Below are 23715 nucleotides of genomic sequence, written 5' to 3' on the forward strand. Positions count from 1 at the left end.
GCATCTTTGCAGTTTGGTTTGCAATTAATTCACAGTTTCAACTTCAAAAGAAGCTCTTCCGTAGGCTTCTACAAAACGGTTTGCCTTTATTCATTTTCTTGTTACTTCTCCCCTGTCTCAGAATGAACCTATGTCTGGGTGCATGCAGAACATCAGCAGTTTGGAGACTGAGCAGATTGGCTCAAATAGGGTAGGGAATACACCATTGGTCCAGTATGCCAAAACCTCTCCATACACATACCTGTGGGCCAAGTTTGACAGATGGGTGAGGCTGCCCTATCATCACCTTCCATCACAATGGCATCACATGATCCACTAGCGAAAAGGGTGAGCAGTGCTTCCTGAGCACTGACCATCAGCTGATTGTCATCACGGGGGAAGACCTGTCCTTCCCATATCCAGGATAGCATTAAAATTTGGGAGTTTTGCTATTGACTTCGATAGCAGCAGGACTTAAAAGGTAAAGGTACCCATGCCCATACGGGCCAGTCTTGACAGACTCTGGGGTTGTGCGCCCATCTCACTTAAGAGGCCAGGGGCCAGCGCTGTCCGGAGACACTTCCGGGTCACGTGGCCAGCGTGACATCGCTGCTCTGGCGAGCCAGAGCTGCACACGGAAACGCCGTTTACCTTCCCGCTTGTAAGCGGTCCCTATTTATCTACTTGCACCCAGGGGTGCTTTCGAACTGCTAGGTTGGCAGGCGCTGGGACCAGGCAATGGGAGCGCACCCCACCGCGGGGATTCGAACTGCCGACCTTTCGATTGGCAAGCCCTAGGCGCTGAGGCTTTTACCCACAGCGCCACCCGCGTCCCTAGCAGCAGGACTTACTTATTTGCAAAAGTATTTCTAAACTGCCGATTCATAAAATGCCAGGGCGGGGTGAAATACCATTAAAAAATAAAAATAAGGTGACCGGCTAATCAAAAATAAAGAACTGCAAAGGCCTGCTGGCATGAAAAGGTCTTCAAGAGACAGTTGAAAGTCAAAGCAAGGATGCCTGCCAAATCTCTGCTAGAAGAGTATTCCGCAGAATGGGGCTGGCAGTACTAAATGCCTGAGGCCAGCTAGGCCTCTGTAACACGCGGGACAATTAAAACCTCACCTCTGAATGATCTCAGTGATGTAAGGGCTCGGGCAGTCCTTAAGGGCTCAAGTTTTTCAGGACTTTGTACAAGAAGAACCTTGAACCTGCCCTGGCAGTGTATGAGCGGCCAGGGCAGATGTTTTAGTAGAGTAGTTACATGCTATCTTTTGAGACCATGTCTTATCTCTGATCCTTTTTAGGATATATGGTAGAATTAGCCATTCTTGGAGTAATTTTCTTGACATGAGTCAAAACTATTCAGTGCTCCCCCCTCCCTTTTTCGTATAGGATACTTCTGTAAGGAAGTTTTTTAATTATTATTTTTAGAATATGGACCCATTTACATTAGCCCTTTGATGTGCAGTTCTTTGCTATACATCAGAGAACTGTTGCTTCTTCCCTGGAGCAAGTCTCCCTTCTGTAGTTCCCTCCCTGTCTTTTAAAAGTATGCTTATATTTTTACTCAGCTAATTAGAGAATATTAACTCATATAGAACGATTGCCTTACCATTGTGCTTTTTAAAATATTGTTAAATTTTATTTCATTGTTTAACCGGCTGAAGCCTGTTCTTTGAAAAATGCATTGTGGAAAACATACTCAGAATGTGCTTACTGGAATTGAAGGAAGCCATTCACATATAAACTCCATCAGGAAAGAGGCCAGAGGTATTTTGGGGTGGGGTGGGGGATTAGATCATTTCTAAAAATGTGACCAAGTTATTGATTCTTTATTATTTTACTGAGTGCTACATTTGCTTGTGAAAAATCATCCCATTTAGAAACTTGATAACTAAACTACAGATCCTGCCTTTTGTATTAGTCTTCAGTCCATTTTTGTGCAGCAATTAGAATCATAGAATCATAGAATCATAGAGTTGGAAGAGACCACAAGGGCCATCGAGTCCAACCCCCTGCCAAGCAGGAAACACCATCAGAGCACTCCTGACATATGGTTGTCAAGCCTCTGCTTAAAGACCTCCAAAGGAGACTCCACCACACTCCTTGGCAGCAAATTCCACTGTCAAACAGCTCTTACTGTCAGGAAGTTTTTCCTAATGTTTAGGTGGAATCTTCTTTCTTGTAGTTTGGATCCATTGCTCCGTGTCCGCTTCTCTGGAGCAGCAGAAAACAACCTTTCTCCCTCCTCTATGTGACATCCTTTTATATATTTGAACATGGCTATCATATCACCCCTTAACCTCCTCTTCTCCAGGCTAAACATGCCCAGCTCCCTTAGCCATTCCTCATAAGGCATCGTTTCCAGGCCTTTGACCATTTTAGTTGCCCTCCTCTGGACACGTTCCAGTTTGTCAGTGTCCTTCTTGAACTGTGGTGCCCAGAACTGGACACAGTACTCCAGGTGAGGTCTGACCAGAGCAGAATACAGTGGCGCTATTACTTCCCTTGATCTAGATGCTATACTCCTATTGATGCAGCCCAGAATTGCATTGGCTTTTTTAGCTGCCGCGTCACACTGTTGGCTCATGTCAAGTTTGTGGTCAACCAAGACTCCTAGATCCTTTTGACATGTACTGCTCTCAAGCCAGGTGTCACCCATCTTGTATTTATGCCTCTCATTTTTTTTGCCCAAGTGCAATACTTTACATTTCTCCCTGTTAAAATTCATCTTGTTTGTTTTGGCCCAGTTCTCCAATCTGTCAAGGTCATTTTGAAGTGTGATCCTGTCCTCTGGGGTGTTAGCCACCCCTCCCAGTTTGGTGTCATCTGCAAATTTGATCAGGATGCCCTTGAGTCCATCATCCAAGTCGTTGATAAAGATGTTGAATAAGACCGGGCCCAAGACAGAACCCTGTGGCACCCCACTAGTCACTCTTCTCCAGGATGAAGAGGAACCATTGATGAGCACCCTTTGGGTTCGGTCAGTCAGCCAGTTACAAATCCACTGAGTGGTAGCATAGTCAAGACCGCATTTTACCAGCTTCTTTACAAGAATATCATGGGGCACCTTGTCAAATGCCTTGCTGAAATCAAGGTAGGCTACATCCACTGCGTTCCCTTCATCTACCAGACTTGTAATTCTGTCATAAAACGAGATCAGGTTCGTCTGACATGACTTATTTTTCAGAAATCCATGCTGACTATTGGTGATCACAGCATTCCTTTCTAGGTGCTCACAGACTGTTTGCTTAATGATCTGCTCCAGAATCTTCCCTGGTATTGATGTCAGACTGACTGGGCGGTAATTATTTGGGTCCTCTCTTTTCCCCTTTTTGAAAATAGGGACAACATTTGCCCTCCTCCAGTCTGCCGGGACTTCGCCTGTTCTCCAGGAATTCTCAAAGATGACTGCCAGTGGTTCTGAGATCACATCTGCCAGTTCTTTTAATACTCTTGGATGCAGTTCATCTGGCCCTGGAGACTTGAATACATCTAGACTAGCCAAGTATTCTTGTACTATCTCCTTAGTTATTCTGGGCTGTGTTTCCTCTGCTGAATCATTTGCTCCAAATTCTTCAGGTCGGGCATTGTTTTCTTTATCGAAGAAGACTGAGGCAAAGAAGGCATTGAGGAGTTCAGCCCTTTCTGTGTCCCCTGTTTGCATTTCACCATCTTCTCCTCTGAGTGACCCCACTGTTTCTTTGTTCTTCCTTTTGCTACGAACATACCCATAAAAGCCTTTTTTGTTGCTTTTAACCTCTCTAGCAAGCCTGAGTTCATTCTGTGCTTTAGCTTTTCTGACTTTGTGTCTACACGTGCTGGCTATTTGTTTGAATTCCTCTTTGGTGGTTTCCCCCCTTTTCCATTTTTTGTACACATCCTTTTTTAATCTTAACTCAGTTAAAAGTTCTTTAGATAGCCACCCTGGCTTCTTTAGGCACCTTCCATGTTTCCGTCTCATTGGTATTGCCTGAAGTTGTGCTTTTACTATCTCCCTCTTAACAAACTCCCAGCCATCATGAATTAAGTCATCACATCCATGAGAACTTACTGAGGTTCTAGAAAATCAACCTGTTCATCATTAAAAAGTTATGACTTCATGTTTACTTATCCTTAAAATAAGGGTTAAAATGTGAGACATGTAATACTAAGTTAAAGTCCCTTACAGGTGTACTAGCAATGCTAGTGGAATGGCTTGCATAAAGAAGATGTAGGAAGCCAGCTTGGTTCTTCTGGCTAGCTGCACAATATATTATTGCAGGCCTAATACACAACCAGTTGCACAAGCTTCCATTATTCTTGCCCTCTCACTGGCACAGCAGCTCATGCACTGGCGGTCAGATAGTGTTGAATGCAGACCAAGTAATAGGGACAACTCAGGAACATGGATTTTGACAACTAGTGGGCAGTATGGGGTTGCCATATTTCAAAAAGTAAAATTCCTGACACCTGCAGAATTATTGAACTTTTTAAGAAACCCACCAGTTGTTTAGTTTTTTGGGGGAGCAGACCCAAATTTGGGGAAACCTACCCCCAAAATAGTGTTTTTTACTGTTTCCACTGTTTTTCCCCATCACGTTGCCATACATCTGGGTTTTCCCTGACATTTTGCCGAGTTGGCAAAATTCCTCCCAGACACCAATTTTACAGCTAGTACCATCCATGTATAAAATACTTGGTACAATTTACAATGTATAGAATACCACTGAAGCCCAAAAGAGAGGCCTCCACCTCAAAGAGCTTACGGTCTAGATGTGGGCAATGAAGAAGACAATAAAGGAAGAATGGATAGAGAGGGACAAGGATAACAAGGAAAGGAGGGGGGACACAGACAGACAGACAGACAGACAGACATTTAGGTTTTAGGTCAGTTGCTGAATCAGTCTGCTTGGGTGTTCTGGTTGCCACTGATGTGCTCCACTGATGTGGTGTCAGGGACTGGGCAGAGGAATAATAATAATAATAATAATAATAATAATAATAATAATAATTTTTATTTATACCCCGCCCTCCCCAGCCAAGGCCGAGCTCAGGGCAGCTAACAAGCAATAATAAAAACAAATTAAATGAATACAACTTAAAAACAAGATTAAAATACAACATGAAAATATTGAAACATTAAAATATTAAAATGCAGCCTCATCACAGGAGGAGAAAGGAAAAAGGAAAAAGAAAGAGGGGGAGGGAATCAAATTGGCTCCAAGCCAAAGGCCAGGCGGAACAACTCTATTTTACAGGCCCTGTGGAAAGAAATCAGATCCTGCAGGGCCCTGGTCTCATGAGGCAGAGCGTTCCACCAGGCCAGAGCCAGTGTTGAAAAGGCCCTGGCTCTGGTTGAAGCTAATCTAACTTCCTTAGGGCCCAGGACCACTAGGGTGTTGCTATTTGTGGACCTTGAGGCTCTCCGTGGGGCATACCGGGAGAGGCGGTCCGGTAGGTACGAGGGTCCTAGGCCGCGAAGGGCTTTAAAGGTCAAAACCAGCACCTTAAATCTGACCCTGTACTCCACCGGGAGCCAGTGCAGCTGGAAAAGCACTGGGTGAATATGCTCCCATGGCAGAGACCCCGTGAGGAGCCTCGCTGCTGCATTCTGCACCCGCTGGAGTTTCTGGGACAGCTTCAAGGGCAGCCCCGCATAGAGCGAATTACACTAGTCAAGCCTGGAGGTGACTGTCGCATGGATCACTGTGGCCAGGTCGGAGACCGCCTCCCCCTTCTGAACCTTCCAGGGAGGAGGAAGAGAAACACAGTATAGAATTACAACAGGGGTTTGAGGAAGGTAGCAGCTCAGAGGCAGATGAAGGGAAAGGTTGGGAAATCATAGGAGAGTCAGAGCTGACATGTCAGCTGACATGTCATTAGAAAGCATTCCAGGGGACACACACACACACAGAGAGAGAGAGAGAGAGAGAGAGAGAGAGAGAGAGAGAGAGAAAACCTGGTGAGCCTTGAAAGTAGAAGAGCAAAGAGCTCAAAGACAGAGGGCCCGTAGCACCACCCTTAGAAGTGAGGAATGAGGAAGTGGGAGAGACAGGGGGTGGAGATTCACTAGGGCAAGGCCATTATCCAAGAGGCTGTGTTCTATAGCCTCTGTCTATAATTACTGAATAATAATTAAAATAGGATGGTAAGAATCCTTCCCTTGTCTTTATACTTTCCTGGGCCACCATCCAGGAGCCGCTGACAGCCTCCTAACATGTGGACACTAGATACATACATCTCTATCAAATCAAGTATGAGAGAGGGCTTCATCGGTAGAGACCTTGATCTAGTGCTGCCCCCCTGATTCATGGGTATTTTGTCGTCATGTTGACTGCCCTTATTTGGATGTTGGTGAGTACAGACAAGAGTGGTTTATGGACCAGGTTGAGAGCTGTTATTCACAAGTGCCTCTGGAGAAGATTTGTTCTGAAACGTGCTGGGCCAAACAAACCTTTTCCTGTACACCTTAAGGCCTCCATTTTTTCTTTCAGTGCCTTCTCGGTTGTTTTCCCCCTTGTCATTGTGTATGGACCAGAAATCATTGACTAAAGTGCATTCTGGTGAGTTAAACAAGCCTACCTTATGGTTTGAAGTGGCTAGTTTGCTCACTTGAGAGCCTTTTAAACCAAAATCTCTGGTTCATATTTGCCAGGGTTCATCAAAAAATGAAATGAAATGTTTCAGAAGTTCTTCTGCCAGCCATGGGGAAGGAGGAGAGGTGTGCAAGCATTTCAGCATTATGTGTCGGTCAGCCCAATATTTTCCTTCCCTTGATTACTCTGCCTGAGGTTGAATAGTACCAGGACAGGAAGGGAGAACAGTGGTACCTTTTCATTACTGTGCGAGATGCCTGCTGATATTCTTGTGGCATCTTCTAGATTGATGTCAGTGCATTACCTCTGGTTGGACTTGTACCTGAGGCTACCTTTCTAGATGCTTTGCCAAACTGCTTTCCAAAGTTTCAATGGATTGCAAAGGTGATTCATTTATCAGTGAGTCGCAACTAGAAATATTTATTAAAGATTTGTTTTAGCAATGGCTTTTATGTTAAATGAGAATTGGGAAACTCAGTTGCTCATGTTTCCTGTTGCTTCAGACATTGTGCTTGTTTTAAATAACTTATGGCTTCCGTCAATCAATACTTATTGGCTATTGATAACACTTAGGTAAGGAACAGTGTTTGCCTCTCCTTCAAAACGCATGAGATAATAGCATGCCATATGCACCACAATAACTGGGCAATACAGGGTGAGCTAAGGACATAATCATAAACACAGAGATTTGATGCCTATGTGGACTTCAGAGCTATAATACTTTAGAGAGACAGCTGCTCTTGCAAACTATGAGCCATTATGTTTTTGCCAAAACCAAACCCATTTGTCATTTCCGTTCTCCTCGTGGCTGCTCATCAAGGTATTTAGGAATGAAAACTTTCACTTAGGCAGCAGCCAGCTGCAGAGCTCATTCATTCAGGGAAACCACAACCCAGTGTTTATGATGTCAGAACTGATCACTGTATAAGCAATTGTTTGTAGTGTCACAAACACTGGCCCACAGCTCTGCTGAGTGAGTCAGACAAGAGGAAAGGAATGCTTCAAAAGTTCTCTTTACAAGACAAATATCTGTTAATCATCACTTTTGATCCGCTTAAGGAAGTTTAACATGGTTTTACCAGCAAGTAGTGTGTTTTCTGAAGAGTAGAGCTGGTGTTAAATTGTAGTGTATCTGTTAAGATATTACTGAAAAGAAAGTAGATAATACAGCCTTCATTAGCACAGTATGAAGGCCTTAAAAGATAGCACTGTACATCCTTTTGATCTAATTCCAGCTAACTGTTATCATTCAGGCTTTGGTTGAACATGGTGCAGCTTACAATATGGATATAATTAGTACAGAATGCTGACATATAAACGAACTGCATACCTGTAGCAGGTTTTCATCACTGGTAGAATGACAAGTGCATCAATTACACATCTCCCCACAACACTGGCACCCCTGCTTAAACACTTGCCCCTGTATTTAACTCATGAAACTTGATTTTAAAATGTTCAGACCTTATTGATGTCAATAGAATGTTCTTCCAAGGAAGCATGGGTATTACCAGAGCCTAATTGGATAAAAATAGGGACGCAGGTGGCGCTGTGGGTTAAACCACAGAGCCTAGGACTTGCCGATCAGAAGGTCAGCGGTTCGAATCCCCGCGATGGGGTGAGCTCCCGTTGTTCGGTCCCTGCTCCTGCCAACCTAGCAGTTCGAAAGCACGTCAAAGTGCAAGTAGATAAATAGGTACCACTCCAGCGGGAAGGTAAACAGCATTTCCGTGCGCTGCTCTGGTTCGCCAGAAGCGGCTTAGTCATGCTGGCCACATGACCCGGAAGCTGTACGCCGGCTCCCTCGGCCAATAAAGCAAGATGAGCGCCGCAACCCCATAGTCGGCCACGACTGGACCTAATGGTCAGGGGTCCCTTTACCTTTACCTTTAATTGGATAAAAGGGAAATCTTTCAGAAACAAGGTTTAAAATATAAGGGAAATTTGACTATTTAAAAACAAAAAGTAGGATCGGATAGGATCTGGTTTCACCATGACTTACACAATTTCATTTTCTCAATTAACAAGTTCAGCCAGATGTAAAATAGCAGTTTCATAAGGCACCATGAAACTGGTCGTAGAGACTATTGGGCTCTGTGGGTCCCTCTAATAAGAAATGAGTTGGAACACAATGAACACTCCTTGGCTTTCCAGCGGACTTATCTTTCCTTCTCATTCTTGGTTCTGAAATAGCATATAAAGGTAAAGGTACCCCTGCCCGTACGGGCCAGTCATGTCCGACTCTAGGGTTGCGTGCTCATCTCGCTCTAGAGGCCGTGAGCCGGCGCCGTCCGAAGACATTTCCGGGTCACGTGGCCAGCGTGACGAAGCTGCAGCTGGCGAGCCAGCACCAGCGCAGCACACGGTAAGGCCTTTTACCTTCCCGCTATAAAGCGCTACCTATTTATCTACTTGCACTTAAAAGTGCTTTCGAACTGCTAGGTGGGCAGGAGCTGGGACCGAACGACGGGAGCTCACCCCGCCGCGGAGATTCAAACCGCTGACCATACGATCGGCAAGTCCTAGGCACTGAGGTTTTACCCACAGCGCCACCCGCGTCCCGGGAAATAGCATATACCGTATGTCAAAACTGTAGTTACCATTTAATGCATAAGTAGCTTTTGGGTTGCATACCAAAAAGCTTTTGGTGTATAGGCCAAAGTTCTAAAACAGTGCAGAAAATGCACAGAATGCAGAATTGCATCTCTGCTTTCATTAAAAAAAACAACCAAGTTTCTAGCCCATGTGGTTGCAAAGATATGCTGAAGAAATTCAGGCAATTCTTGTGGTAAAACGACAACGCTAAAGGGGGAACAAAGTTTTCCAGTAGTCTAGGGTGGGGCTTATCCTGCATAGCTGCTGTCCCTCCCCATCAGTAGTCAAACTAGAATAATTCATGGGGAGATAATGCAAATTTGTTTGCTAGCAGAGTTTGCAGAATTGAATAACTTTGGCAAATTATTTCATTCAGAATGTACACAATGTTAGTCAGAGTAAGTTGCATACAAACAAAATACTAAAACAGGAGTTTTGTCTTCCATGGCAGGAGGTACACATTCAGCTGAGTATCACTTCTTTTTGTGAGTTCTACAAAGTTCTAAAACTGCTCTGGGGATTGGGGATTGTTACAGATACTAGCCAATTAGTGCTATACACAGTAGGCTTCTACTGCACAGTCACAGGACTGGTTTTCTGTTAGCTGGACACTGCAGAGAATTGCTTATCTGATCAGAATGCCATGTGTGTAATTCCAGAGTGGCCTCATCAGACAAATATTTTTTTCATTTGATGACACCATAGCTTTCCCCTATATAAGAAGGCCCTCAAAATGTATTCCTGTTTACACAGTTCTGCCTTTGAGCGCCCAGGCTTGAGCCTGGGGTATTTATTTACATGCAACAATATATATCATGCCCTCACGGGGCCTGCAAGACAGCTTGTAACACCAATTACAACAGTATACGATCCATGTTACAATGCAGACTAAGAAAAAAAAACCAAGCAAAACAACCAACAACCAGAAGCCAGATATAAAAATCATAGAGATGAGGAGAGAAACCAAACAAAAATAGTTTTAGCAGCACTCAAGAGCTCCCTACCCTTTATCTTTCTAGGCAGCGTACAGAACAGATGCTAGTTTCTACAAATTTGGTGGCAGTGTTGTGTTGAATGATCATTACTGCCTTTGCATTGTAATGGCATCTGTACTGCCATTCTCTCTGGTCAAACTGGTTTGGGGTGGAGTTTATGTGGGTTTTCCCCCAGTGTTTTCTCAGTGAATGCTTACTGTCATGGGTAGCAAACTTTACATGAGCATGGCTGCTGTGGGTGTCTAGAAGGGTTTGGTGCTGCACCATTCTTGAAGCTAAAGTGCTTGTGGATGGGGTTGGTGATCATTGGGAACACTTAAGAGGGTGATATAAGTGCAGTGGTACCTCGGTTTTCGGAAGCCAAACATTCTGGTTTTCAGACGCTGAAAACCCAGAAGTAAATGCTTCCGTTTTCGAAGGCACCTTGGAACTCAAATGGCTTCCACTGCCATTTCTTCCAATTTTCTCCATTGACTTCGCAGACCGCCCTTTGCGCCTCAGTTGTCGAACGTTTTGGAAGTCAAATGGTCTTCCGGGGTATCACTGTATAACAAAAATGACTCCATCCATTTCACCCCCTACACTGCTTGCAGTCTAATTTGGTCAGTTTTGCATATATTTTTTTGAATACTAGAAGGACTGGGGGGAGTATTATTGTGTTTTTATATTTGTTGGGAGCTGGGCTGGAGCGGTTGGGGCAACCCAGCCAGGTTGGCGGGGTATTCTTATTCTTATTCTGTCAAAGCCACTGGGCTTGAGTCCTCAAAGCAACACTCCTCCTCCACTGTTAGATTTCTATAATTTCTGTATAGAGCTAGTCCCACAGCAACCGCAAGCTGTATATCTTTTTCACTGCTACACACACACACACACAAAAAAAAAATCTGAAAAAATGCATAGAGTTTCAGTATATACATGACCCAGTTTTACTCTGCCCAATGTTGAAGAGACTCTTTGGGCCCTAGCTCTGCCCTTGATCACCTGTGGGTGGTCTGCAGTACCTGCACAGTGTTCTTTTGGCATCAGAGGAGTTCATTGCTGGCACAGGCTAAGTTATTTTCTTTTTTATATTTAGTTCAGAGAGAAGTTAATTCTGACCCACAGCTGCAGAATTGAGCTCTAAAGTTGAGCTCATAGCTTTAGCCACAGAGTCAGTTCTTTTCACTGCTTGCTTTTTCTAACGCTTTTCTCGAAACTCAGTGGGCGTTGTCCAGAGCTTCTTGTCCCCTTTCATAAAAACATTCCACATCAGCACAATGATTGTCTGTGGTGTGCTGTGCCTAGTGCCTGCCTGCTCCGTAATGGAACAGAGGAGCCCATGCATCAGAGCTGTTGGAGCACAGCCACTGTGCTGTGTCACCTACAAACATTTACTTAGAACGTATGGCTTTGCCATTCTGCATCCAGAAACATGAGAACACTGAGCAAATTACTTGGGTGTAATTAGTTCTGAGAGATGTCTTTTTGGAACCGGTTATTAAAAGAAATCTTTATTTCAAAATTGTGGCCCAAGTAGGCTGGGGAAAAGGGGAGGTAGAGAAAATTTACGTGGTGTTTTTTGCGTGTGTGTGGTGAATTTCAGGAACTGAATTCAGGAATTGCATGTGATATCAAAAGCAGCAACAAACCCCCTCTTTCCAGATTGCTTTTTGGCTTATGAATATGATATGAAAGATAAGGGGAGGGTCAAAGGGAAGCCAAGTGGTTCCATAGCGTATTGGATTTTTACTTCAACGGCCGCCAGCTTTCAGTAAAAAAAGGTGTAAGAATATGACAAAAGGAACTTGCAGGCATCAGCTGGCATACAAAATCATAGAGTATGCATCACATTGTACCCTCACAGCCTCCAGTGGAGCTTATGGGTTTTTTCCTTCCCTTTTTTCTTCTCACAGAGATGAAGTCATCCTGATAAACTCTGTTTCTCCCCCTGTCTTTTTTTAATCCACAGAGTCCTTTATGTTTCTCTAATAATTGGCAGCAGAGGTACTATTCTCCTCCCCCCCCCGCCTTTCAAGTGATGAATAGTTGGCTGTAGATCAAAGACAAGCCCTAGCGGTTTTTTGGCTGCCACAAAAGGGCGTTGGAATTGGCAGAGATCCCAGCTGCTTAGTGATAGGCATGTAGACGAGGTGCCAGGCAATAGGGGTCAGTGGCAAAATGTCTGTACACGTTCTTCATCTGAGATAATCTGGTTTCCTTTTTGTGTGTGTGTATGTGTGTGTATTTCAGGCCAACAGCAGGTTGAAGCAGATTGAAAAGGAATACAGTCAGAAGTTTGCCAAATCTTCACAGGTAGGAAACATCAAAATAAAACAAAAAAAACCCTACTTTTACAAAACTTGGGTTTTTGTTATTGGGTTGTTGTTTTTCCCTTTTCTTTCAGTTTTAAAAATGAAAATAGAAATAAGGCAGACTTGCTTCTGTTCTTGCAGTGTTAGTATGTAAACCCAGCTCCAGTTGTTCCCATGTTGTTTTGTACTTTGTTGATGAATACTTTTTGCCCTTTTTGGGGGGAGAGTAAGTGAATCAATGCTCTGCTCTATATCACTCAGGAAAGGCTCATACAGCTTCCTTGCTGGGTGATACAGGAAATGGTTGAACAAGGAACTATTGCGACCTGGTTTGCTTTATGCATGAACTGATTGGGAGTTCAGAGGTGGTTGCTTGAAATATAATCTTACATATGATGCAAAGTGGCCTAGATGCTACTGAATCATAAAACGTATTATCCTATCCAGTGCTTTTTTTTTTTTTTTTAGAAAAAATGTTTAGGGTTACTCTCATTTTCCACTCATATTGAAGTACTCCCCCTTAGTGAGGCCAAACTTAGATTCACAAAATGTTTAGGGGTATGCGTCCCCCTACACCCCCCCCCGAAAAAAAGCACTGATCCTACCTACCCACTTCTCTAATAGGAGCTATAGCAAGAAAAGAGACCCTTGGGAGGAATTCTGCCTAAAGACTGCTAATACTCCTAACTCCAAAACTTGGCGTGAAAATGGCACAGCAATAAGAACCTAACTTGGCTGAACTGGCAGCCTGTAGGACTGACTTAATGATCCACAAGCAGGAACTTCTCTAGCTTTCTGCTGAAACAGCTGGCTGGAGTCCTTCCTGGGCAGCAGATTTTCATCAACCCTTTTTTTTTGGGGGGGGAGCAAATCCACTGACTGGGAAGAATATCAGTCTGTCATTGTAAGCAGCGGGTCTTGTTCTGGGGAACTGGGCAGTGTTATTGGTGATATCTGTTCAGAAATATTTCAGCAAAGCAAGTTCCTCCAAGACGTGGAAATGGAGCACCTACTGAGAGCCAAAAAGCAAGGTCCAAATAATTTTATAAATAAATTCATCAGTGACTGCACCAAGGATGGGATTCAAACTGTACAAGCAGTTTCTATACATATCCTGGAGAACGAGTGGACATATTCTTAGCCTGTGTGTTTCTATTTTCTTTTAATCTGAGGAGGCTGTTGTAAGGGTTTGTACACGTATCACAGCCTTTTAGGTCACATTATTGGCACAGAGACCAAATTAAAATACTGGACTTCATCTTTAATTCTGAATGTCTTCACTTCTTGTGGGATTTGCATCAGCCTCACACTGTCATTTGAACAAAGTTTTCGTAATGTAATGTTAATAATAGGTCACTTGTAACTTTCATGTGGTCGGGCTGCTGACAACATCAGCCTAATCTAACACTCTCTGGCCTCTTGGAACATTTGCTTTTTAACACCCACACACGAAAAATAGATTCCAAGAAATTCTCTCTGAAGTTTGGGCAAAATAAACAATTACATTTTTCTCCCCTGAGATTTACTGCCCAAAGCATTTCCTTGTCTATCCGCTGCTTTCAAAAATTTCTTAATACATTATTAAAACATCACAGCTTTTTAACCCAGAAGAACCTTAGAGTCCCATCCAGGTATTCTCACCCTGTGTTCTCTCTGCAATTTTATCTTAATTAAGCGAATAATTTAAAATTACTTGAGCTGGATTCTTTAACGTATGTTTCCATGGACTCTTTTGGTGGGATTGGGTGTGCTTTTTTAGAGCATCCCAACTTCACAAGCCAAATGACTAGTCTAATGTTGTATACATCTACACTGTTGAATTAGTGATTTAGTCCCAGAACATTGGGTAAGTAGGTAGATGCACATACACATTTTTTTTCTGCTCAACATGCCATTTATTTAGGACAGAAAGGCAGCCATGAGATGATTGTACCTTGTACAAGATTGTATAAGATTGTACAAAATTGTACAAGATTGTACCTTTATTCAGCTACAGATGAGCTCCTTTCAAGAAAGCATTTCCCAGTTGTGTTCCCTTATTTAATATATTTTCATATCAGTTCTTTACTAGGGACAACTGTTTCCTTTGAATTATCCTTGTTGTTGAAAAGCTGACAAACTGTGCTAAATAGTCTATATATCATTTATTATTATTATTATTATTATTGGTTACTCATATGCATCTGGGCAATTTGATATTTTTAAAAATCCATTATGAACAGATGCAACTGGAGAATAAGTATGACAATATAAACAGCAGATTGTATCATTTGATGTAACAAGCCAGAAATGGAGGTTGAGGGAAGTCAACGGGGTGGGGGGGATTGGAAAATGAATGTTTAGTAATGATGATGGATATTTGTTGCAAGAAAGAAAATCAATAAAAATTATTTATTAAAAAAGAGAGAGAATAAGTATGACAAAAACAGCTGCCATAAAACAAAACAACAAACTAACAACAATAAAATCCCCTGCTCAAGCACGTACACAGTCTACCTCATCACAATATTGCCTTGTTTTTGTTCCCAACTTGGGTCCAGAGTTCTCTAGTGCAAACAAGGATTTTTATATATCGGTGACTGACTGTCATTACTGCCTGAACCCTGGGATGTTTTCTCAGAACTTGGCCCAGTGGAGTCTAGTAAGGCTTTCTCTTAAGTGAGTGTGCTGAAAGCAGTGGCCTTAGATAGAAGACAAATGTTATGACAAGCATGCATGCAGACTCTCATTCAAAACTTAGAATCATAGAATCATAGAATCATAGAGTTGGAAGAGACCACAAGGGCCATCTTGCCAAATCATAGTAGGAACTAACTGCTATGTTAGATTAATTTCATAAACTAAATATGATATGTCATGGACTAGAGTCTAGAGGTCCCCCCCGCAACAAAAAACCCACCCCTGACACAATTCTCTGCACATGTGTAGGGAATTTCCAGAGTCCAATTCAGACCACAGCTTTTGCAGCCCCTAAAAAACTGCTTCCCTTCCCTGAGCATACGCTGCAATTGACTGGCAAAAGCAACTTCAAGAAAGTTGGCAAATGCCAACTAAACCAAAGTATCCAATGTTTATCGTTTATATTGCAATTGTCATTCTCTGGGGGTTAGCTCAGAATGTCATGAATCATTGCTACATATCCTAATGTGCAAGAATATTTCAGACGATTGATTTTACAAAATCATTGCAGCGAAGTGGAAAATTGGAAACCCTTATTTCCCATGTTTTCCCATAACAAATGTGCTTTGTTCTGGTGAGTAAATTATTGGGGAATTTTATAGTGGAAAATTTTTTCATATATTTTTACGTTCGGCAATTTTATGCCATTCTGGGTCTTGCTGTATTTCTTTTCTCTGTGTAGAATGTTATGCTTGCTAGTGTTGTAATATGTTAATTTCAACTATTTAGTTTTCACAGTTGAGTTTGCTAACTCAGATTTTTGTGTCAAGTGTAAATACATGCAAAACATAAACTTCTTACTATTGTAGGAGTTTTAGCATGCTGTTTTCTTTTTAGATCATAGCTGAACTTAAGACAACCATTTCCTCTCTGACAGAGGAAAGCAGCCAGCAGCAGCTTGCTGCAGAAAGGCGTCTGCAGGATGTTTTACAAAAGTTTGAAGATGAGAAGAAGCAGCTGATTAGAGATAATGACAGAGCAATCAAGGTAATCTTGGGCTTTGAGTCAATGATGCTACCAGCTGTTTGAGCATAATTAAAAGTTTTGAAAGCATTGACTGTGGCTGCATGAATGCATGTAGCATTCATGTTCTTATAGTGCTCAACAATTTCATTCACTGGACTTGAACTGAGATACATTCATTGACCGGTTTTTCTATGGGAAATAATTGGAGAGAAATTTACTGTAGTAATTTTTTTTGGAATAACAACAGTTAACCTTTAGGTATGGGATAGCATTTTTTGAAAATATTCTGGAACTTTAGGGTGGGATTCAAAGTAGCTTTATAGAGACTGCTTCATAAGCATAAACATTTGTGCTTGCCTGATGGAACTGTCTCCCCTCTCATGCTGTTCTTGGAATACTCCTGACTCCCCCAGAGCTGATTGGGGGATGCGGAGAAAGGAGATGGGGAAAGCCCCACTGCAATAAATTCTGCTATTGCAAAGACAGCCCTTAGTGTAAAATATTTCCGTGTTGGGACATATACTGGAAAGCACTCAACCAGACCTGGTAAATTGACCCTTCTGATAACGTTAGTGCCACGTTGTTTGTGGTTCCTTTCCAAGTCAACAGCTATAAAAATAGGCACTATCTGGGGCCATTGTCCATCCATTTGAAGCCTCTTAAGAATGATAGAGGTGGACCGTCTTAGCCATGGGTAGGCAAACTAAGGCCCGGGGGCCGGATCCAGCCCAATCGCCTTCTAGATCTGGCCCGTGGGCGGTCTGGGAATCAGCGTGTTTTTACATGAGTGGAATGTGTCCTTTTATTTAAAATGCATCTCTGGGTTTTTTTGTGGGGCTCGCCTGGTGTTTTTACATGAGTAGAATGTGTCCTTTTATTTAAAATGCATCTCTGGGTTTTTTGTGGGGCTCGCCTGGTGTTTTTACATGAGTAGAATGTGTCCTTTTATTTAAAATGCATCTCTGGGTTTTTTGTTGGGCTCGCCTGGTGTTTTTACATGAGTAGAATGTGTGCTTTTATTTAAAATGCATCTCTGGGTTATTTGTGGGGCATAGGAATTCATTCAGTCCCCCCCCCCCAAAAAAAAATAGAGTCCGGCCCCCTACAAGGTCTGAGGGACAGTGGACCAGCCCCCTGCTGAAAAAGTTTGCTGACCCCTGTCTTAGCAACAGACAACACAAGCATGAATAGTGTCATCCTCAGTAACTGCCCCATAACTGCAGTATTCTTCCTTTGGAGCCTCGCCTGCCTTAAGGAACATCTTTTCAGAGCAGTGTAACGCCATTTGTTTTGGCTTGGTTTTAGGAGCTCAGTCAGTTTGGAGCTTCGCTTTTGGATTTAAATCTGTTCAGCAGGAAGAGGGTGGGCACAGTATGAGCAGGCATGTATGTGAATGCTTGCACATTCTTGATAAGCCATACTTCGTTTAACTATGGCTTCCTGTTATATGCAGACTCAGCCTTTGTGGCAAGAAATCTTCCACTATGCTACTTTCATTATTTTTTCCTACTTTTTATATGGCATTCCATTTCTAACAGTATTTCAACATGTGTAAGGTGAGGATGAGACTTACCTTGATTTTCTCTGGTTTCTAAGGATCATGCTTAGAGAAGCAGCAACACATTTTCTTGTTCCTGATATTTCAGTCAGTGTGAAATCATTTCTTAAAGTGTTTCCCTCCAGGCAAATATGGTGAATGAAAGGTTAATCTCTGAGGGGCTACCCTTGCAAACCATTCACAATCTGAGTTTCAAAGGAGGAGAAGCATCAGCCTTCATTACTAGACAAGATTGTGATTTGTATCATTTCGTAATTTTAGGGAATAGAATGATCCTCTGAAAAGCATCCTTCACCCAAAAGAAAACAATTATCCTCCAAAAACCTATTACAATGTGGGGAGATGACGCTCCTCTTCATATACAAGGTGCTATAATGTTTATATTCATCTGTTCAGTAAAAGGGAAGTTTTTTTACTAGTTTTTGTGTTTGCATTTATTTTATGAATTAGATTTAGGGATTGCATCTTATTTAGAATGGGCTGCTCACATTTAAAAACGTAAAACAGGACTTGATGGAAAAATCAACAACATGGCAGCTGCACTTTCCTGGAAGTGACTGTAATGCAGCTGGAAACTGTTTACCTTGGAGGGTGGCATCTTGGCCCTCTGGGGCCTAGGTGGAATCTGCCAGCTTATTGTCACTCCCATTGTGGCAGGTAAGTTCACTGGGGCCTAAATGGTCTTGCTGCTCTTCCTCACAGGACAGGTGGGGTTGATGTGCTCAGGAAGGTGGGTGGGGAGAGAATAGGATCCCAAATCATCTGGTAAGAGCAACGGCAAATGGAAAATGTGTCTGCTTTCCAGCACTTAGCAGTGATTTTTAGCCTAACTGATGAACCATGTCATTTCCTAGATTCTCACCTTACTGCTTCAGTCCTATATTCAGCTGCTCGCACTGAAAATTTCTTGATCATGAGTGGCGGCAGCTGTGAACCAGGTGGATTTGTGAATTGGCAAAAAGGTTGGCTGCAACATAATGCTATCTGTTAGAGGATGAAGGATGCACTCTAACTGGGTGAGGGTTTACACAAAGAGCTAATCTATTGAGGTAATATTTCTACTATGAGGATTGGGGGAAAGGTGATTTAAAAATACCTTCACCTTGGCTATGACCTTGCTGGCTTCCTGTTAGAGAATGAAAGCTCTCGTGCTTCTCAGTGATCAGACGTGTTGCCATGCATGAGAATTACTAATCCCTTGAAAAGATCTTGGAATATTAACCTGGCCATCTCAGTACCAGTTATTTCCCCCCCCTGATAATAACCCACTCCCAAAGACAGGTTCTGTAACAAAACGGAAAAATGGTGACACCTGGCTTGAGGTGGGCTTTTAGTGCCTTTCTTAGGCACTTCTCTCTGTACAAAACTGGATTTGGATGGGAAAAGACAGCATTGTCTCAAACACGCTCCATGACCTTTCTCTGCAGACTTGTTTGTTCTGCTACCTCAAGCTGGAAAGCAGACAGATGCTACAAAGCAGCCATGTGGAATCTAGACAAACCATTTCTGTTCAGCAAAGCCTCATGCCTAGTGCTTGATCTAGCACTATTAAGACCCGCCTGAAACCACAGTCTCCTGATCCTTGATGCTGTAATCAATATCATTTTGCAGTGTGTCCAGGATGTTGGACATGTTTTTACATGATCTTTTTTGTATACTGCTTAAAGGTAAAGGTAAAGGGACCCCTGACAATTAGGTCCAGTCGTGGCCGACTCTGGGGTTGCAGCGCTCATCTCGCTTTACTGGCCGAGGGAGCTAGCGTACAGTTTCTGGGTCATGTGGCCAGCATGACTAAGCCGCTTCTGACAAACCAGAGCAGCGCACGGAAACGCCGTTTACCTTCCCACCGGAGCGGTACCTATTTATCTACTTGCACTTTGAGGTTCTTTCGAACTGCTAGGTTGGCAGGAGCAGGGATTGAGCAACGGGAGCTCACCCCGTCGCGGGGATTCAAAGCGCCGACCTTCTAATCAGCAAGTCCTAAGCTCTGTGGTTTAACCCACAGCGCCACCCGCGTCCCTCTGTATACTGCTTAGAGATGCTTAAATATTAAGTGTTTTAGAAATGCTTTTAAATAAACAAAATAAAACAATATCTACCCCATAGATCTTGTAGAACTTGAACTCATATTACATTTTCCACCAAAAACTTTAATGCTCAAATCAGTTGTGGTACATAGGGTTCAAAGGCACAGCATTAGTTCATGGCTAAATAAGCTAAGACACTGATGCAATGAACAATACGCCCCGTTGGCTCTTGTTACAGGGGAATAACATTGTAAGGGTATAACTTCAGCACAGCAAGTAGGATGTTCCTTTGGACTGGGCTAGCAAATGGGAATTCCTTCCGGAGAGATGGTCCCAAGCTTGTGCTGGGCCTGGCATCTCCATGGCCTAGGCAACTGAGGAACTGTTAGCAGCAGCTCCAAGCCACACGGAGTGGACTTCTCCTGAGAGGATTGGCTAGAGGCAGGCTCTGGTGGCACCAGAGATGGTGCTGGTACAGGAGGCAAGGAGGGCACAGGAACTGGGGCCAACTGGGCACACAGCATCTGGCTGATATGAGAGGGGACAGGCTGGATCTGCCATGGGAACCCTCTCTGGGATCCAAGTTCTCATTAGTAATGTCCCTCAGGGTGACTCTGCTGTGTTTTGAGGCAGGGACATTACCCATCCTCTGCTTCCCAGGTTTGTCAGTAGGCAACTCCTCCCACCCTTCGTCCTGCTCTGACCAGCCTCTCCACAACATTTCAGGGGTCATGGCAGACTCCCATCAGTTGCAATCAAGGCATCTGTAAAGGTGAACGCCATTTACTGAAAGGCATCTTGTTTCTTCATTTCTGATTTTTCCTTCCCCCGTAATGTGCACCCAGAAGACAGTGCATGTTATGGGTGGCGCTGTGGGTTAAACCACAGAGCCTAGGACTTGCCAATCAGAAGGTCAGCGGTTCGAATCCCCGCAACGGAGTGAGCTCTTGTTGCTCGGTCCCAGCTCCTGCCAACCTAGCAGTTCGAAAGCACCTCAAAGTGCAAGTAGATAAATAGGTACCGCTCCAGCGGGAAGGTAAACGGTGTTTCCGTGTGCTGCTCTGGTTCGCCAGAAGTGGCTTAGTCATGCTGGCCACATGACCTGGAAGCTGTATGCCGGCTCCCTCGGCCAATAAAGTGAGATGAGTGCTGCAACCCCAGAGTCAACCACGACTGGACCTAATGGTCAGGGGTCCCTTTACCTTTATGTCACACTTGCCATTCAAGCAACACAGTCCAGGGAAAAATGCAAGTCTAGGAATGAACTGTGCCTACCTTCAAATGTGACCGGGAATATTGTGTACCTGTTGTGGAAAGGTTTCCCTGAAAATAGAAATGTTGCAAATTACTGACGTAAACAGACTGGTCTATATGTTGAAGTTTATTGCGAAAGAATTTTAAATTGAAGTTAATTTTTAAATAACGTCAGGTGCCATTTTTCATTCAACAGTACTTTTGGGAAATGTTGCATTTTGTCCAACATGGTACATTCCCAAAATAATGCAACAGTTCACCCAATAGTTGTTTACTGTTCTAGTTTTCTTTTTAGACAAGTAAGATGAAATTATGAAATGGGTTCCCAGGGACAGAAAGTAATACATGAAACAACTTTAAATGTGTTATGGAGAAGGCAGCTTTTAGAATGAATTTAATAGTGGGCTCCTAAGAATCAAGCATCATTCAGAATGATCCTAGCCTCAAAAATCTGGGGCATCACAAAAAAGGCAGTTTAAAAAGCCAGGATTCCACCTCTTCCAACCAAGTATCAACGAAATAGCCTGTACAAAAGCCTGTGTAGGCTTTCCAATTGTCAGGCTTTGTTCTGCTTCCAGAGACTTTCTGGAATTCTGCCTTTTTCCTTTTCTCTTCTGGAACAGCATTGACTTGGAGGCTCTTCCAGCAGTGTAGGTGGAAATACAATATGAACCAACTTTTATATTCACCACCAAAAGGCTGTGGGAGCATTTGGCATTTTCAAAGCAAATGTCTGTAAGCCTACAAATTTTATTGCTGTGCAGTAAAGCTATTTGCACCTAGTTTTCAGAGTTTGACATATTAATAGAAAGTTATAGGCATTTGCATTTTCAAATGAAATATTAAACTACACCTGATATTTTCAAGAAAGGTGGACAAGCCAAAACCTGTGAGAAAAAACATGGAGGGTGTTTGGTTGGAAGGTGTGACAGAAGATGTCAATGTTCAAGTTATTAGAACTGACCCATCCACTTCAGATAGCTTAGGAAGCAGGCTTCTATATCAGTCTGTAAAGGTGCTTTGCTTAATGCCCCTGCCAAGTAGCTTCTTAGATTCCTAAGGGAGCCCTACTCCTTAGACATATTCACATAGGATAGATCAGTCAGTCAGTCAGTCAGTCAGTCAAAGGATATTAGCCATGTTGGCTTAATAGAAGCCAAGTTCGGAGTCAAGATCCAACTGAATGCCAATTTTGGGAAGAAAGAAACAGCACCTGAGGACTATTGCCTCAATTTCCCTGTTTGTGGGTTTCCAAAGGCATCTATCTGTCCTCTCTGGGATGCTGGACAACAAGGACCTTGATCTGATCTCGGAAGGCCCAGTGATGTTCTTATGTTTTTGTGGGGAAATTCTCTATTTCAGGCTGAGGGTGAGGGTGAAATTTAAAGAGCAAAAGAACATGCATGTGCTTCCATTGTTAGTAAACTGAACCTAGCCTGTTGAGACATTCATAGTCTCCTGATTTCATAACAAAGCAATATGGCATTTTATATATTGCACTAAATCTCCCCAACTGCATTTTCTTAGCTAGCCTTTGGCCAATTAACTATGAAATCCATTATTGTGGTTCTGGAAGCATGTAGGTTTTCATAGTGTGCCCAACCAGGAAGAGAAAGAAGTGTTCTGTTTTACCATGCGGATGAGCTCAGAAAAACCTTGGGGTGCTATGCTTGCCTAAGTATTAACTACTCTGCCTTTTGTACTCTTAGCATAACTCCATTTTAAAGCCAGTTCTGCAAGATAGTACCCACCACCCTTGCTAATGCACTGTCTGAAGAAAACTAAGGAGATGGATTGAAATCATTTTTACAGATTCCTTGATAGTTACCAGCCTTGCCATAACATCTGTATTCCCTATCTTTGGAGACTAAAAAAACCACTAAGGGACAGGACGTGGTGCAGCAGTCAACAACACATGCCTGGTTCCTCAAGCACAGAAATTCCTTGCTTTTCCCACGCAACTGTCATAGGCTTCATCTGATACACTTCCCAACCCGGCCTCATTGGGTCCCTACTGCTGACTCTGCCCATCTGAGTCCTCAAGAAGATATTACTTCTCTCACATCTGTGTTTCCGGAAAGCTGTGCATGCCACATCGCTTGAGGCATAATCTGACACAGGAGTTGGCCTCCTATATCTAAAAGATATATAGTGGGGCTAGGGGAAGGGAGATGAAAAAGCAAGTTTGCTTGGTGCTTTAAAAAAGCAACAACAGAAAAAAGAGAGAAACAGATTGGACCTGTATCAATAAAAATTTGCATTGCCAAATCCTTCATACCTGATGCTCTTTCTACAGACTGGGAGTCCTTCCATCTTCAGGAGACTGTTTTTGGAGATGCTGGAGAACATGCTCATTTTCTCTAGCTTTAGTAAAAATGTAGGTCTCTCCTTATAGGGCTATATTTAGGTTCCTTATGTTTTCCTTTCTAAAGTTAATGTAATTCATGTCCTTGCAATTCCCCTGAGTAAAAACAGCAATTACTGGTGCCTATGCAATAATTTGAACCGTATCAGCAGGTTCTAATTGTCTGCATACCTGGTAACACCCTTCACCACTGCTTGCTACCAAGCCACCATGCTTGGCTCACAGCTGATATTATGTGTTTCCTCAGCTCCTCTAAAATACCACACGGTAATTGACCAAATTTGGTGAAAAGTCTGGAAACTAGGAAGGGGGTAGAGGGAAACGAAAGGTGATTGATGTTTTGAGATTATAGTGCGGTTTGAGTTGTCAAGGTTAATGCACTATACTTTGTGGAAGTGCTGCTTTCCTTTTTTTTTTTTAATACTCCG

At 42.9% G+C, this 23715-nt stretch overlaps 1 protein-coding gene across 6 annotated transcripts in view; it reads left to right on the plus strand.

The window, feature by feature from the left end:
* Positions 1 to 23715, plus strand: part of CEP112 (centrosomal protein 112) — a 217310-nt gene that overhangs the window by 151494 nt on the left and 42101 nt on the right. For 4 of the 6 annotated variants that reach the window (XM_053375358.1, XM_053375362.1, XM_053375360.1 and 1 more), the window contains 2 exons: positions 12377 to 12439; positions 15955 to 16104. The exons of 1 other annotated variant lie outside the window; for it this stretch is intronic. In XM_053375358.1, the coding sequence (XP_053231333.1) occupies positions 12377 to 12439; positions 15955 to 16104 (213 nt within the window). Of the gene's footprint in view, positions 1 to 12376; positions 12440 to 13062; positions 14326 to 15954; positions 16105 to 23715 lie in introns of those variants that run through there. One more of the 6 variants, XM_053375363.1, reaches the window with a different exon arrangement.

Source organism: Podarcis raffonei, chromosome 2 (assembly GCF_027172205.1).
Source record: "Podarcis raffonei isolate rPodRaf1 chromosome 2, rPodRaf1.pri, whole genome shotgun sequence".
In the NCBI taxonomy this organism is placed as follows: Eukaryota; Metazoa; Chordata; class Lepidosauria; order Squamata; family Lacertidae; genus Podarcis; species Podarcis raffonei.